Raw genomic sequence first — 13,588 nt, forward strand, 5'->3', positions numbered from 1 at the left:
CTCACATTTGCATGTTTTCGAACTGCTAGGTTGGCAGAAGCTAGGGCTGACAGCGGAAGCTCACGCCGCTCCCCAGAATCGAACCTGCGACTTTTCGATCAACAAGCTCAGCAGCTCAGTGCTTTAACCCACTGCACCACCGGGGGCTTAATTAACTTACTTTGGACAAATTAACTTACTTAATTAACTTACTTTGGCAGAACGCAAAAGGCATTGCTCAGCCTGTCTGTTTTGACTAATTTATAATAATAATAATAATAATAATAATAATAATAATAATAATAATAACACTTTATTTGTACCCCGCTACCATCTCCCCAAGGGACTTGGTGCGGCTTACATGAGGCCGAGCCCAAACACAACAATACAAACAATAATCACAACAATACAAGCAATTAAAATAAAACATAAACATATAACATTATCAATAAGACAACATATAATTAAAACTATGGGAAGGCCAAATGTAAAATTAAAATTGGAAATAGTGCTGAACATGGACGAAAAGGTGATAGTGGGGTTTGTGGAAAGACATATGAGGAGACCTAAAAAATGTAAAGTACTTTAGAGAGACAAAGTGCTATGGGATTGTTAATCCGGGAAGGCACACTGGAACAACCACGTCTTCAAGCTCCTCCTGAAAACTGCCAGGGTTGGGGCCTGTCTGATGTCTTTAAGGAGTGAGTTCCAGAGTCGAGGGGCCACCACCGAAAAGGCCCTCTCTCTCGTCCCCACCAATCGCACCTGCGATGCTGGCAGGATCGAGAGCAGGGCCTCTCCAGATGAACAAAGAGATCGTGTGGGTTCGTATACAGAGATGCGGTCACGCAGGTAGATGGGTCCCAAACCGTTTAGGGCTTTGTAGGTAAGCACCTGCACCTTGAATTGAGTCCGGAAAATGAATGGCAGCCAGTGGAGCTCCTTGAACAGGAGGGTTGACCACTCCCTGTAAGGAGCCCCAGTTAACAACCTGGCTGCCGCCTGTCTTATCTATATGCTCATTAGTTTCTGCTGGTGCTGAGTTGTTTTCAAACCCCAAATCCTAGGAACTCTCTGGGAGCAATTCAGAGAGTAAACCATCATCCCTATACCCTATAGGAACATTCTCATGGGAAACTACACTTTGAACAGGTGTATCTCTGTCATTCTCTGCATCAATATCACTGACCAAACTATTGCCGCCATCTTGAACCTCATTTACATTAAATACGGCATCTCTACTTCACGGATTTTCACTTATTGCGGGTGGTCCTGGAACAGAACCCCCGCAAAAAGTGAGGGAACATTGTACACCAAATCTCCTCGATTTCAGTTTTGAACCTTTCTTTGCAGTGAAGCGAGTGCTCTTGAGCAGACGTGGACAAACCTGGGCCCTCCGGGTGTTTTGGACTTCAACTCCCACAATTCCTAACAGAGTAGAAGTCCAAAACATCTGGAGCGAGGGCTGAAGTTTGATCTTGATCCACAAGAACTCATCCATCGTGACTCTCTTCTGTAACAGAAGAGAGTCACAAATACAGTGCATTGCCGGGATTGTGGCGCAGCTGGCTGAGTGTCAGCTGCATTAAAGATCACTCTGACCAAAAGGTCATGAGTTCGAAGCCAGCCCGGGTTGGAGTGGGTTTCCAACCAATTGCGTGTAGCCTGTTATCGACCTTTGCAACCCGAAAGACAGTTGCATCTGTCAAGTAGGAAAATTAGGTACCACATTAAAGTGTGGGGAGGCTAAATTAACTAATTTATGAGGCCATAAAGAAGCCCTCCAGCAAAGCATTCCAGCGGGGAAGCATGCGGGGAATGCGGAAGTACTTCATCAGCGTCGCAGATGGACAATGAAAGCGACAGCTCCCCTGGCAGCCAGAAAAAGTTAAATAGCCTCTGTGTATGTATGTATATGTTTGTATGTCAAAAATTGGCATTGAATGTTTGCCATATATGCGTACACTGTAATCCGCCCTGAGTCCCCTGCGGGATGAGAAGGGCGGAATATAAAAGCTGTAAGTAAGTAAGTAAGTAGATAGATAGATAGATAGAGTGATTGATTGCTATTATAGGTGCTATTATAGGTGCTTGAATGGTCAAGATTAAATGTAATGTGCAAGAAATTAATCTGAAAGCCTCCTGAAATGACAAAAAGTGCCCTGACAGAGTTCCCGGGCATTGGAAACTTTGGGATTTTTTGACATCCTAAAGCTGTTTCCCTGGTGCCTTTCAGAAGTCAGCTGTGGAATGATAGGAGCTGTAGTCCAACATATCTAAAAGGCATCTGGATGGGAAAGGCAATGCTAGTACAGCATAAAAAGGGCTGTGATGCCCTTCATTAAATTGTGGGGAAGGAGACGGAGTCTGAAGGAAACGGAAGTGAAGAGAGAAACGGTTGCTGTTCCGTGGGGCAGATGGTGCTTGGAAGCCCCTCTTCCTTTAGGCTCTATTATTGCAGCGTACTTGGCGGGGGTCAGTGGGGAAATTCACCTGGACCACCCCTGTATTAGGGGGAAGCACCAAGCAAACCTTCAAGCAAAACATTCACGGGGTTTCTTTCTTTCTGCCTACCTTCCTCTTGCATTCCTGCCTCAGTTCAACTTCTTTGGCCCAAGGTGGGGTGGATGAGACCCTTCCATTTTGCCCCTTTCTAAAAACATTTCTAGACTCAGAGCCTCTTTCACACCATACCGTTGTAGCACTTTGATGCCACTTTAACTGCCATGTTATAGAAACATGGGGTTCTTGGTTTTGTGAGGTATTCAGGCAAGCAGTGGTCCAGACACCAGTGATGGAGTAATATGGGCAAAGTTATATTATTATTATTATTATTATTATTATTATTATTATTATTATCTTTATTTGTACCCCGGTAGCATCTCCCGAAGGACTCAATGCGGCTTACAAAGGCCAAGGCCTCAATAAAACAATAGCATAACAAATACACAACTTAAAGCAAATCAAAAACAATTAAAGCAATATCAAACAACTAAAAACAATACACCAAGACACGATAAAACTAGGGCCGGGCCAAATGTAATGGGTACAGATTAAAAAGTGCTGGGTGTGACAGGTGGTATATCAGATTTTAGGGCAAGTGCAGTGTGCAGGCAATCTTAAACTCTAATAAAGTGCTTCTGGGACATATTGCTGGAGTTTTCCTGTTCTGGAAAGGCACATCGGAACAGCCAGGTCTTCAAGTTCTTCCTAAGGACTGCCAGCGAAGGGGCCTGTCTGATGTCTTTGGGGAGGATGTTCCAAAGCCGGGGGGCTACCACAGAAAAGGCTCTATCTCGCGTCCCCACCAAACGCGCCTGCGACGCAGGTGGAATCGCGAGCAGGGCTTCTCTGGATGAACGAAGTGAGCGTGTGGGTTCGTAAACGGAGATGCAGTCACGCAGGTAGGCTGGTCCCAAATCGTTTAGGGCTTTGTAGGTAAGCACCTGCACCTTGAATTGGGCTCGGCAGGTAAACGGCAGCCAGTGGAGCTCCTTAAACAGGAGGGTTGACCTCTCTCTGTAAGGAGCACCAGTTAACATCCTGGCTGCTGCCCGTTGGACCAGTTGAAATTTCCGAGCCGTTTCAAGGGCAGCCCCACGGAGAGCGCATTACAGTAGTCCAATCTAGAGGTGACTAAGGCATGGACCACCCCGGCACAATTATATAGTTCCTGGGCACAATGAAACAAAAAACTATTGCCGGTAGGCTGTTAGGAATTGTGGGAGTTGAAGTCCAAAACACCCAGAGGGAGAACCGAAGTTGGCCCAGGCCTGCTGTCAATTGTGCCTGATTTGAATTCAAGAGAAACATATGAACGTTTTGCTTCTTTCTTTCCGAGCTCTGACCCGAATGAGTGCAGCGGTTTTCTTTTTGTAGGGCAAGAAGACAGAAGAGTTCTTCTTCTCTGTGGTGACTTCAGGCTAGAGGCATTCTCTCTAGTGAGTTTCCACTTCACCGTAGCTTCCTGCTCCGCCATTGGCCCGCCTCGGGCCTCCCCCCCATATTCCTGCGCCCGGCTAACAGGGTCTCCCTCCTCTCTCCCTCCTTCCCTCTCCCCTTCCTTCTCTCTCTCTCACTCCCTGTCGGCAGGTCCAGCAGGTCCAGGTCTTTGCGGACGTCCAGTGTACGGTCAACCTGGTGGGCGGAGACCCCTACCTGAACGCGCCCGGCCCGGTGGGCGGCCAGAAGACCCCGGGGGGCTCCCAGACGCCGCAAGCCCAGCAGAAAAGCCTCCTTCAGCAGCTACTGACGGAATAGCCCCGCTTTTCAACAACGACGATGACAAACAAACAAAAGAAAGAAAAAAAGGAATGTGAAATTTAAATAATAATAATTAAAACATACAGAGATATATATAAATATATAAATATATATTATATATTTTTCTGAGATTTTTGATATCTCAAAAAAAAAAAAACACTTTCAGCCATTCTTCTCCTTCTTCGGCTCTGGTAGTGTTTGGAGCAAAATAATTTGTTTTCCTTTCTATCTTTATTACTATTATTTTTTTCCTAAAGGTGTTGGATGTCAGCAAAAGAGCGACAAGACGGAACAGTTGAGCCAAAATTTAGAGATGATCCTTATTTTTGTAATCAGTTGCTGGCTTCTTATCCCTTATGGAGGTTCTTTGCGGGGGGGGAGCAGCGGTGGGACGGAGCACGAGGGGGGGAAAAGGGCATTTTGCTGGGCGTTTCGAGAGAGGAGGAATCGGAGGGGGATTCGGGTTCTCAGTTTCAGCTGGATCTGTCACTGATTTGCGCCTTCAGCCGAACGGGAATCGGGGGGGGGGGGGGACAATCCTGCCCGTCTCTTCTCTGGGAAGAGACGCTTTCCGCTGTTGAAGACACGCACCCTTCGCCCCCCATCGCCCGCCCCCCATCCCCAACCTGTTTGTGCAATCAGCTTTTTTCTAGCAATCGTGAATTTGTCAATTTTGAGGAAAGCGAGAATGATAAGAATTATGATGATGATAATAATAATAGTAATAATAATTAATGACAGAGTATTTTGACCCACCCATTTCCCCCCCAAAACCCCATATGTTTTATTACCGGTATATAGACCGCCTCCCTAAGGTGTGAAAAAAAAGAGGCCTCTGTATATATATATATGAGAAACAGGGTGGGTTGGACTCTCACACAAAAACTAATATAAGTACAGTTTGGGGGAATAATTGCAATATTTTTAGCGGGAGGGAGGAGGAGGAGGAGGCCACCGCCGCTCTGAGAGCAACGCACCAAGTGCCCTCCGGACCGCCGTCCTTCCATTCATTTCCATAGGACTTACGCCCCAAGTCCTGTCCGAATGAAGGGAGGGATGCGCAGCTCTCGGCCAAGTCGCCTCCTCCGGCCACTATTGTAGATATTTTTTAAAAAGAAAGAAAATCAGATTAAAATTAAGCAGTCGGTTCTCTGCTTTGATTCTGTTTAACAGCCAAAGTAGCTTAAAAACTATTTAAAAAAAATAATATTGATTATAATTTTTTAAAAGGCATTTCTTTGCAGAACGGGAGACAAGCTTCTTCTTTGCCGCCCACCCCGCCCCGCTCTCAGGCCTTTCAATGTAAATAGCTCAAAACAAACAAACAGACAAACTTCTTGTACAATTTGGTTTCCTTCTTCTCTTTTTAGTTCTCTTAAAGGGGATTGCTCTTAAATAGCATTGCTTTTTGGAGGGGGCGGGCGGGGAGGAGGGGGCTCTTTCTTTCCTCTTTCTGGAATTTTGTTGGATGTGTGAAAAACAAAAAAAAACTGTGTAGCTTTTTGTTAATTGAATTTGCAAGAGTTTAAAAAAAACAAAGAGACAAAACGATTGTGGCTGACGTTGCCTTATTCCTTCGAGACCTGGGAAGACGCCACCTTTGCGGGTCGGAAGAGAAGGGACACTTGCAAGGCCTTTGGGGAAAAGAGGCGGTGGGGGGGGTATGCCAAGGAGGTCATTGTCAATATTTTGGCTGAAACCCCTTTTGTGTTGCTGCTCTCTCTCCCACAACATCCCACTCATTGCCCAAGGCCCTACAACTCAAAAGAAGTCAGAATCCCACACACTACCAGTAAAGGTAAAGGTTTCCCCTTGACAGGGTTTGGTTTGTTGTTGTGTTCTCCTTCCCACCAACATACACATGGTGGCAATATTTTGGCTGACTTATTTACTTACTTACTTGTCCGAGTAAGATTGTCTTCCAAGTTCGATGTACTGGCGGTGGGTATGTAGGTGACTATGGAGCCCTATTGTTGACCTGCATGATCTCCCGCAGTGAGGGCATTGGCTTCCAGGTGGAAGGCGGTCCCAGTCAGGGTTGGCTTGACACATCTTCCTCTTGGCACGTTTCTCTCTTTCGCCCTCCATTCGTGCCGCTTCAAATTCTGCAGCACTGCTGGTCACAGCTGACCTCCAGCTGGAGCGGTCAAGGGCCAGGGCTTCCCAGTTCTCAGGGGTGATTTGAATGCAATATTCCTGCTTCTTGGCTAAAGGAAGGGGCCTAAGGCTGTTAGGAATGGCGGGAGTTGAAGTCCAAAACACCTGGAGGGTCCAAGCTTGCCCCATGCCTGTTTTAATGTCATAATTTCTGTCTGTCTGCAAACTGTTTGAACAGCCAATAGTTTGTGGCAGTCACACAGTTTCTGGATGAGAACTACTACTTCCAAAGTAAGGGCTGCACAATTAAAAAGAAAATAACACTTTCAAACCAGGAACAGATTTCTGTTCTACAATTTAATATTACGTTTTATTTATACACCACTTTTGTCTCCATAAGGAGACTGTGGGCCCTTCCAGACGCCCTATATCTCAGGATCTGATCCCAGGTTTTCTGCTTTAAACTGGATTATATGAGTCTGCACTGCCAGATAATCTGGGATAAACAGAAAACCTAGGATCAGATCCTGGGATATAGGGCCTGTCTGAAAGGGCCCTTCCAAACAGCCATATAACCCAGAATATCAAGGCAGATAATCCACAATATCTGCTTTGAACTGCATTATCAGAGTCCATGTAAGCCAGTTAAGTGTGGATTTTATACAGCTGTGTGGAAGGGGCCAAAACAGCTTACATTTCAATACAATTTTAAATCTACAAATATATGAAACATTACAATAGAATTAAACATTATTACTATTCTTTAAAGCAGGCATGGGCCAGCTTGGGCCCTCCTTGTGTTTTGGACTTCAACTCCCACAATTCCTAACAGCCAGTAGTGGGAGCTGAAGTCCAAAACACAAGGAGGGCCCAAGCTGGCCCATCCCCATCCTTGACCTTTCAGAAGCCAAGCGTTGCTTCTACCAATTGACCATTGCACTTACCTCTTTTGGTATCTATAATATTCAAGCAACCATAAGTGTGATGCAGTGGTTGAAATATAGAGCTCTGGAAAAACTAGGGTTCAGATCTGGAGGAAAGTGCCATTCCTTATACTGGAATTGACTTGCAAGTTTTGTGGCTTCGATGTTGGACCAAAACTCCGAGAGACCAGGGTTCAAATCCATGCTCAGCCTCAAAAACCCAAAGAGACTTTGGCCAAATCCTAACATCTGAAGCACATGGTAACAATAGCTCTACAATATCAACTTTGAAGCGGTGGAACCAGAAGTGTCTGCAGTTTTCTAAATACACTTGTATCACAACTATGTCTATAATAAGCATGGTGTGTTTCACTTGGAGTGCCTTTTGGAATATTCCTAAACCCAGAATTTGCTTCTCTATGGCCCTTTCCACTCTGCCCGTATATCCCAGGATCTTAATCCAGATTATCTAGCATATAATCCAGTTTAAATCAGATAATCTGGGATTGGATCCTGGCATATAGGGCAGTGACCCTACCCTACCCCAAGCCACACGTTGTGCTGATATTCTCATACAACTATACACTTTAGATATTCACTGCTATTTCTTTGCTCTGTGATTCAGTTTGAAGAAAACCTGACCACCTTGCCCTAAAGTTTCTGCCTTCTGACATCTCTACTGCCATACATTCAACAGCCCTTTGGAGGCAACCATAAGATGATGTTCAGAGGAGAGTGACTGAAATGATCAAAGGTCTGGAGACCATGAATCCCCCTGAGGAGCGGCTTAAAGAGCTAGGTCTGTTTAGTCTCCAGAAGAGAAGGTTGAGAGAAGGAGATATAAGAGCCATATTTAAGTAGGTTATTTGGGCTGTCTGACCATGTTCTAGAACCATTCTCTCCTGATGTTTTGCCTGCATCTATGGCAGGCATTCTCAGAGGTTGTGAGGTGTGTTGGAAACTAGGGAAATGGGGTTTATCTATCTGTGGAATGTCCTGGGTGGGAGAAAGAACTCTTGTCTGTTGGAGGTAGGCCAATGGAGACTTCACCACAGACATCAGAAGAGCTGCAAGACCGAGAGTCAGGACCAAGATCCACCCAGAGGAAAAGTGTTCTTGCCATACAATATATTTCCAATCCCCATCAATATAAACCTAATGTTCCTAGTTTCCAACAGACCTCACAACCTCAGAGGATGCCTGCCACAGATGCAGGTGAAACATCAGGAGAGAATGTTTCTAGAACATGGCCATACAGCCCGAAAAATCTACGACAACTCAGTGATTCCGGCCATGAAAGCCTTCGACAATACATATTTAAGTATTTGGAGGGATGCCATAAGGAAGAGGGAGCAAGCTTGTTTTCCACTGCCCTGGAGACCAGAAGAGCAATGGGTTCAAATGGCAAGACAGGAGATTCCACCTAAACATTAGGAAGAACGTTCTGACTGTTCAACAGTGGAACTCTCTGCCTCGGAGTATAGTGGAAGCTTCTTTGGATGCTGGGTGGCCATCTATCAGGGGTGCTTTGTTGGTGCTTTACCTGCATAATTTCAGATTGGGGTTGGACTAGATGTCCTATTTGGTCTCCTCCAGTTCTCTATGATTTTGACCTTGATGAAAATGAGTCCTGACACCCCTGCCTTAAAGCATACTGCAAAGATACAAGAAGCCTTGCAAGGAGCACAAAAGCCATCTGTTTAATAACCATGTTGTACAGAAGCTCTGGGCCTGAAGTTGCAATAGTGTCCAACATCCTGCACCGAGAAGAAGACCACTTCAGAAGATGTACCTTCGAGTGGCTTTGCCATAAGTCATGGAGGACCCAGTTGTACTGGTTTTTCCTAGCCAATGCTGTCCTGTGCCTAGAGAAGAATGAAGGCGGTCATTTCAGGAGCTTGAAGGTCTTGAGAAGGTGGTGCACGCTCTCCTTCGGATACGGGCGTAAGGCCACGCAGGTGGGTATGTTTTCTGGCTGCTCCACCCAGACCTTGTGGTCAATCCCATTCTGCTGCAGAGTGTCTGCCAAGGCACTCAAGGCAGGCTCATCGGGGGCCTAAGAGGAAGGAAGGAAGGGAGAATCATAATCAGGGTTTCCATGACATACACAACTCTAGCACAGTGTTTCTCAACCTGGGGGTCGGGACGGGGTGTCAGAGGGGTCGCCAAAGACCATCAGAAAACACAATATTTTCTGTTGGTCATGGGGGTCTTTGTGTGGGAAGTTTGGTCCAATTCTATCATTGTTGGGGTTCAGAACGCTCCTTGATTGTAGGTGAACTATAAATCCCAGCAAGTACAACTCCCAAATCTCAAGGTCTATTTTCCCAAAACCCCATGAGTTTTCACATTTGAACATATTGAGTATTCGTGCCAAGTTTGGTCCAGAGCCATCATTGTTGGAGTCTAGAGTGCTCTCTGGATATAGGCGAACTTCAACTCCCAAACTCAAGGTCAATGCGCACCAAACCCTTCCAGTATTTTCTGTTGGTCATGGGAGTTCTGTGTGCCAACTTTGGTTCAATTTCATTGTTAGTGGGGTTCAGAATGCTCTTTGTTTACAGGTTAACTATAAATCCCAGAAACTACAACTCCCAAATGGCAAAATCAATCCCCCCGCCAACACCACCAGTATTCAAATTTGGGCATACCAAATTTGCTCCAGTGAATATACATCCTGCAAATCATTATTTACATGGCGATTCATAATGTTAGGGTTATGTTTGGGGGTCACCGCAACATGAGGAACTGTATTAAGGGGTCACGGCATTAGGAAGGTTGAGAACCACTGGTCTAGCATAACGATTGGCCAACTGATGATGAGTACACTGATAGACATACCTTTTGGTGCCTCAACCATTAGCTGCATTTCTGTGGTTCCATCTACACTGCCATATAACCCAGTTTCTGGATCCAGATCCCACTACGTTCCTGGGTTATCGATGTCATTGCCTAATTGGTTCTATCATCAAAATATAAAGAGCATGACTTCCCTAGATCTAGGAACTAGACTCGTATTCATGCAGGGCAAAATCCCATTGGCACACAGGACTTCCAAGACCAACAGAAAACAGAAATTGTATTATCGCAATATATCATATTTATATATTATAATATAATGTATCATATTGATAATGTAATGTAATACAGTATAATAACAATACAATACAAGAATATATCATAATGTTTTAATATAGTAATACAATATATTGTATTATCATAACATATAATATTGATATATTATAATATAATAATATAATAATATATTATATATCATATTGATAATATAACGTAATACAGTATAATAACAATACAATATAAGAATATATCATAATATTGTAATATAGTAATACTAATATATTAATTATAATTGCTACTGATAATAGTAATATGAAATTTAGTAATATATAATTCTAATATTGTGTTAGGCTAATAATACAATATATTATATTATCACAATATATAATATTGATACATTATAATATAATAATATATGATATTATATAATATCGTGTATCATATTGATAATATAATGTAATACAGTATACTAATACAATATAAGAATATATAATATTGTAATATAGCAATACTAATATATTCAATATAATTGCTACTGACAATAGTAATATGAAATTTAGTAATATATAATTGTAATATTGTGTTAGGCTAATAATACAATATATTGTATTATCATAATATATAATATTGATATAGTATAATATAATAATTGAAAATATATAATATCATGTATCATATTGATAATATAATGTAATACAGTATAATAATAATGCAATATAAGAATATATCATAATATTGTAATATAGTAATATTAATATATTCAATATAATTGCTACTGATAATAGCAATATGAAATTTAGTAATATATAATTGTAATATTGTATTAGGCTAATAATACAACATATATTATATTATCATATATAATATATAATATTGATATAATATAATATAATATATATTGATATAATATAATAATATATAATAATATATAATATCATGTATCTATGCAATTTAGTAATATATAATTGTAATATTGTGTTAGGCTAATAATACAATATATTGTATTATCATAATATATAATATTGATATAAAATATTATATATATATATATATATATATATATTGATATAATATAATAATATATTATATAATATCATGTATCATATGAAATTTAGTACTATATAATTGTAATATTGTGTTAGGCTAATAATACAATATAGTATCCTAATATATAATATATAATATTGATTTATTATAATATAATAATATATAATATAATACAACATATTGATAATATAATGTAATACAGTATAATAATGATACAATATAAGAATATATATCATAACATTGCAAAATAGTAATACTAATATATTAAATATGCCATACACAGCTCAAGTCCCAACTGGGGCCCTCCAGGGGTTTTGGACTTCAACTCCCACAATTCCTAACAGCCGTGCCGGCTGTTAGGAATTGTGGGAGTTGAAGTCCAAAACCCCTGGAGGGCCCCAGTTGGTTGAAAGAGGCGTCTATTGGCTCTCTCTCTCGCTCCCCGCGGCGCCTATTGGCTCTCCCGTTCCCTAGGGAACCAAGCCCCGCCTTTTCCTCCACCTTTTCCCTGCGCATGCGCCTCTCTTCCTTCACCCACCTCAAGCACTACAGTCCTCATACTGCCGCCTTGCGCTAAGTACTCGGCTGTGTCTGGGTGCGCGTAGTGCGCGTGGACGGCAGCGATTGCGGCGTGGCACGCCTGGGCCACCGTAGCCCCCATCGGCCAGGAAAAGGGCTCCCTCCGCAGGTCGCCTCTCAGCACCACGTACTGTATCAGCACGCGCGCCGCCATCTTTGGTGACTTCCGTACGTCAGGAAAGAGAATGACGCCTTTCCGGTGCTTTCCAGCCCTTCCTTCCGCGCGGGTTTTTTGACCGTTTGGAGCATCCGTTGCCATCTGTCAGGTCTGTCAGGAATTCAAGTTTCTATTTATGTTTAATATAATATTAGGAATGGGAATGTTTTTTTATAATAATGATAATAAGTATTTAATATATTATTTAATATATTATTTAATTATTTAATAATAATATATTATTGTTATTATCAAATACATTAATTTAATTATTTAATAATAATATATTATTGTTATTATCAAAGAGCAGTTATTAAACTAATAATATATTTAATATACTATTATTATCGAACAGCAGTTATTAAAATAATAATAATATATTTAATATATTATTTAATTATATTATAATAATTTTATTTAATTATTTAATAATAATAATATAATATATTATTATTATTTCAATAACTGCTCTTCAATCTTTGTAATTCCTGTCTGACTTTTCTCAAATGATTGGTAAATCTAAATAAATTTAACCTCATTTAGGTTCTGGCTTCATATATATATATATATATACACACACACATACACACACATATCCATACTGGTAGTGTATTCTATATATTGTGGTATACCTATTTAATGAAGAGATCAAGAGAAGGTGGCGAGACTATACAGAAGATCTGTATAGGAAGGATAACAATATCGAGGATACCTTTGACGGTGTGGTGAATGAATTAGAACCAGACATCCTGAGGAGTGAGGTTGAATGGGCCTTAAGAAGCATTGCTAACAACAAGGCAGCAGGAGACGACGGGATCCCAGCTGAACTGTTTAAAATCTTAAAAGATGATGCTGTCAAGGTGATGCATGCCATTTGCCAGCAAATATGGAAAACACAAGAATGGCCATCAGACTGGAAAAAAATCAACTTATATCCCCATACCAAAAAAGGGAAATGCGATCGACTGCTCCAACTTCCGTACAGTGGCCCTTACTTCTCATGCCAGTAAGGTAATGCTCAAGATCCTGCAAGGAAGACTCCAGCAAGACATGGAGCGAGAGTTGCCAGATGTTCAAGCTGGGTTTAGAAAAGGCAGAGGAACGAGAGACCAGATTGCCAATATCCGCTGGAGAATGGAGAAAGGCAGGGAGTTTCAGAAAAACATCTACTTCTGCTTCATTGACTATTCTAAAGCCTTTGACTGTGTGGATCATAATAAATTGTGGCAAGTTCTTGGTGGGATGGGCATCCCAAGCCACCTTGTCTCTCTCCTGAGGAATCTGTACAAGGACCAAGGAGCAACAGTCAGAACTGACCACGGAACAACAGACTGGTTCAAGATTGGGAAAGGCGTCCGGCAAGGCTGCATCCTCTCACCCAACCTTTTTAACTTGTATGCAGAACACATCATGCGAGGATGTGCGGGGCTTGATGAATGCAAAGCTGGGGTGAAAATTGCTGGAA

At 41.8% G+C, this 13,588-nt stretch overlaps 2 protein-coding genes across 9 annotated transcripts in view; one reads left to right on the forward strand and one right to left on the reverse strand.

The window, feature by feature from the left end:
• The window catches only part of LOC132761633 (nuclear receptor coactivator 1), a 450,982-nt gene extending 445,189 nt beyond the window's left edge, over window positions 1-5,793 (forward strand). For 7 of the 8 annotated variants that reach the window (XM_067462609.1, XM_067462628.1, XM_067462611.1 and 4 more), the window contains one exon: window positions 4,072-5,793. In XM_067462609.1, coding sequence (XP_067318710.1) covers window positions 4,072-4,239 — 168 coding nt within the window. In that variant the 3' untranslated portion in view covers window positions 4,240-5,793. Of the gene's footprint in view, window positions 1-3,858; window positions 3,921-4,071 lie in introns of all 8 variants that reach the window. The other variant, XM_067462629.1, reaches the window with a different exon arrangement.
• Window positions 5,794-8,936: 3,143 nt separating this feature from the next.
• On the reverse strand, window positions 8,937-12,159 carry LOC132761632 (putative peptidyl-tRNA hydrolase PTRHD1). The gene is made up of 2 exons (XM_060754677.2): window positions 11,926-12,159; window positions 8,937-9,318 (listed from the first exon to the last, which is right to left on the reverse strand). The coding sequence occupies exons 1-2, from the start codon at window positions 12,118-12,120 to the stop codon at window positions 9,148-9,150; spliced, it is 366 nt and encodes a 121-aa protein (XP_060610660.2). The 5' UTR covers window positions 12,121-12,159; the 3' UTR covers window positions 8,937-9,147.
• Window positions 12,160-13,588: the final 1,429 nt, after the last annotated feature.

This window comes from Anolis sagrei, chromosome 1, assembly GCF_037176765.1.
Source record: "Anolis sagrei isolate rAnoSag1 chromosome 1, rAnoSag1.mat, whole genome shotgun sequence".
NCBI lineage: Eukaryota > Metazoa > Chordata > Lepidosauria > Squamata > Dactyloidae > Anolis > Anolis sagrei.

Excerpts from the sequence above, each read along its gene's own strand:
- LOC132761632 (XM_060754677.2), bottom strand. The coding sequence starts at position 12,120 with ATGGCGGCGCGCGTGCTGATACAGTACGTGGTGCTGAGAGGCGACCTG. Across the intron at positions 9,319-11,925 it reads TGAGGACTGTAGTGCTTGAG|GCCCCCGATGAGCCTGCCTT; the intron begins GTGGGTGAAGGA and ends CCTTCCTCTTAG.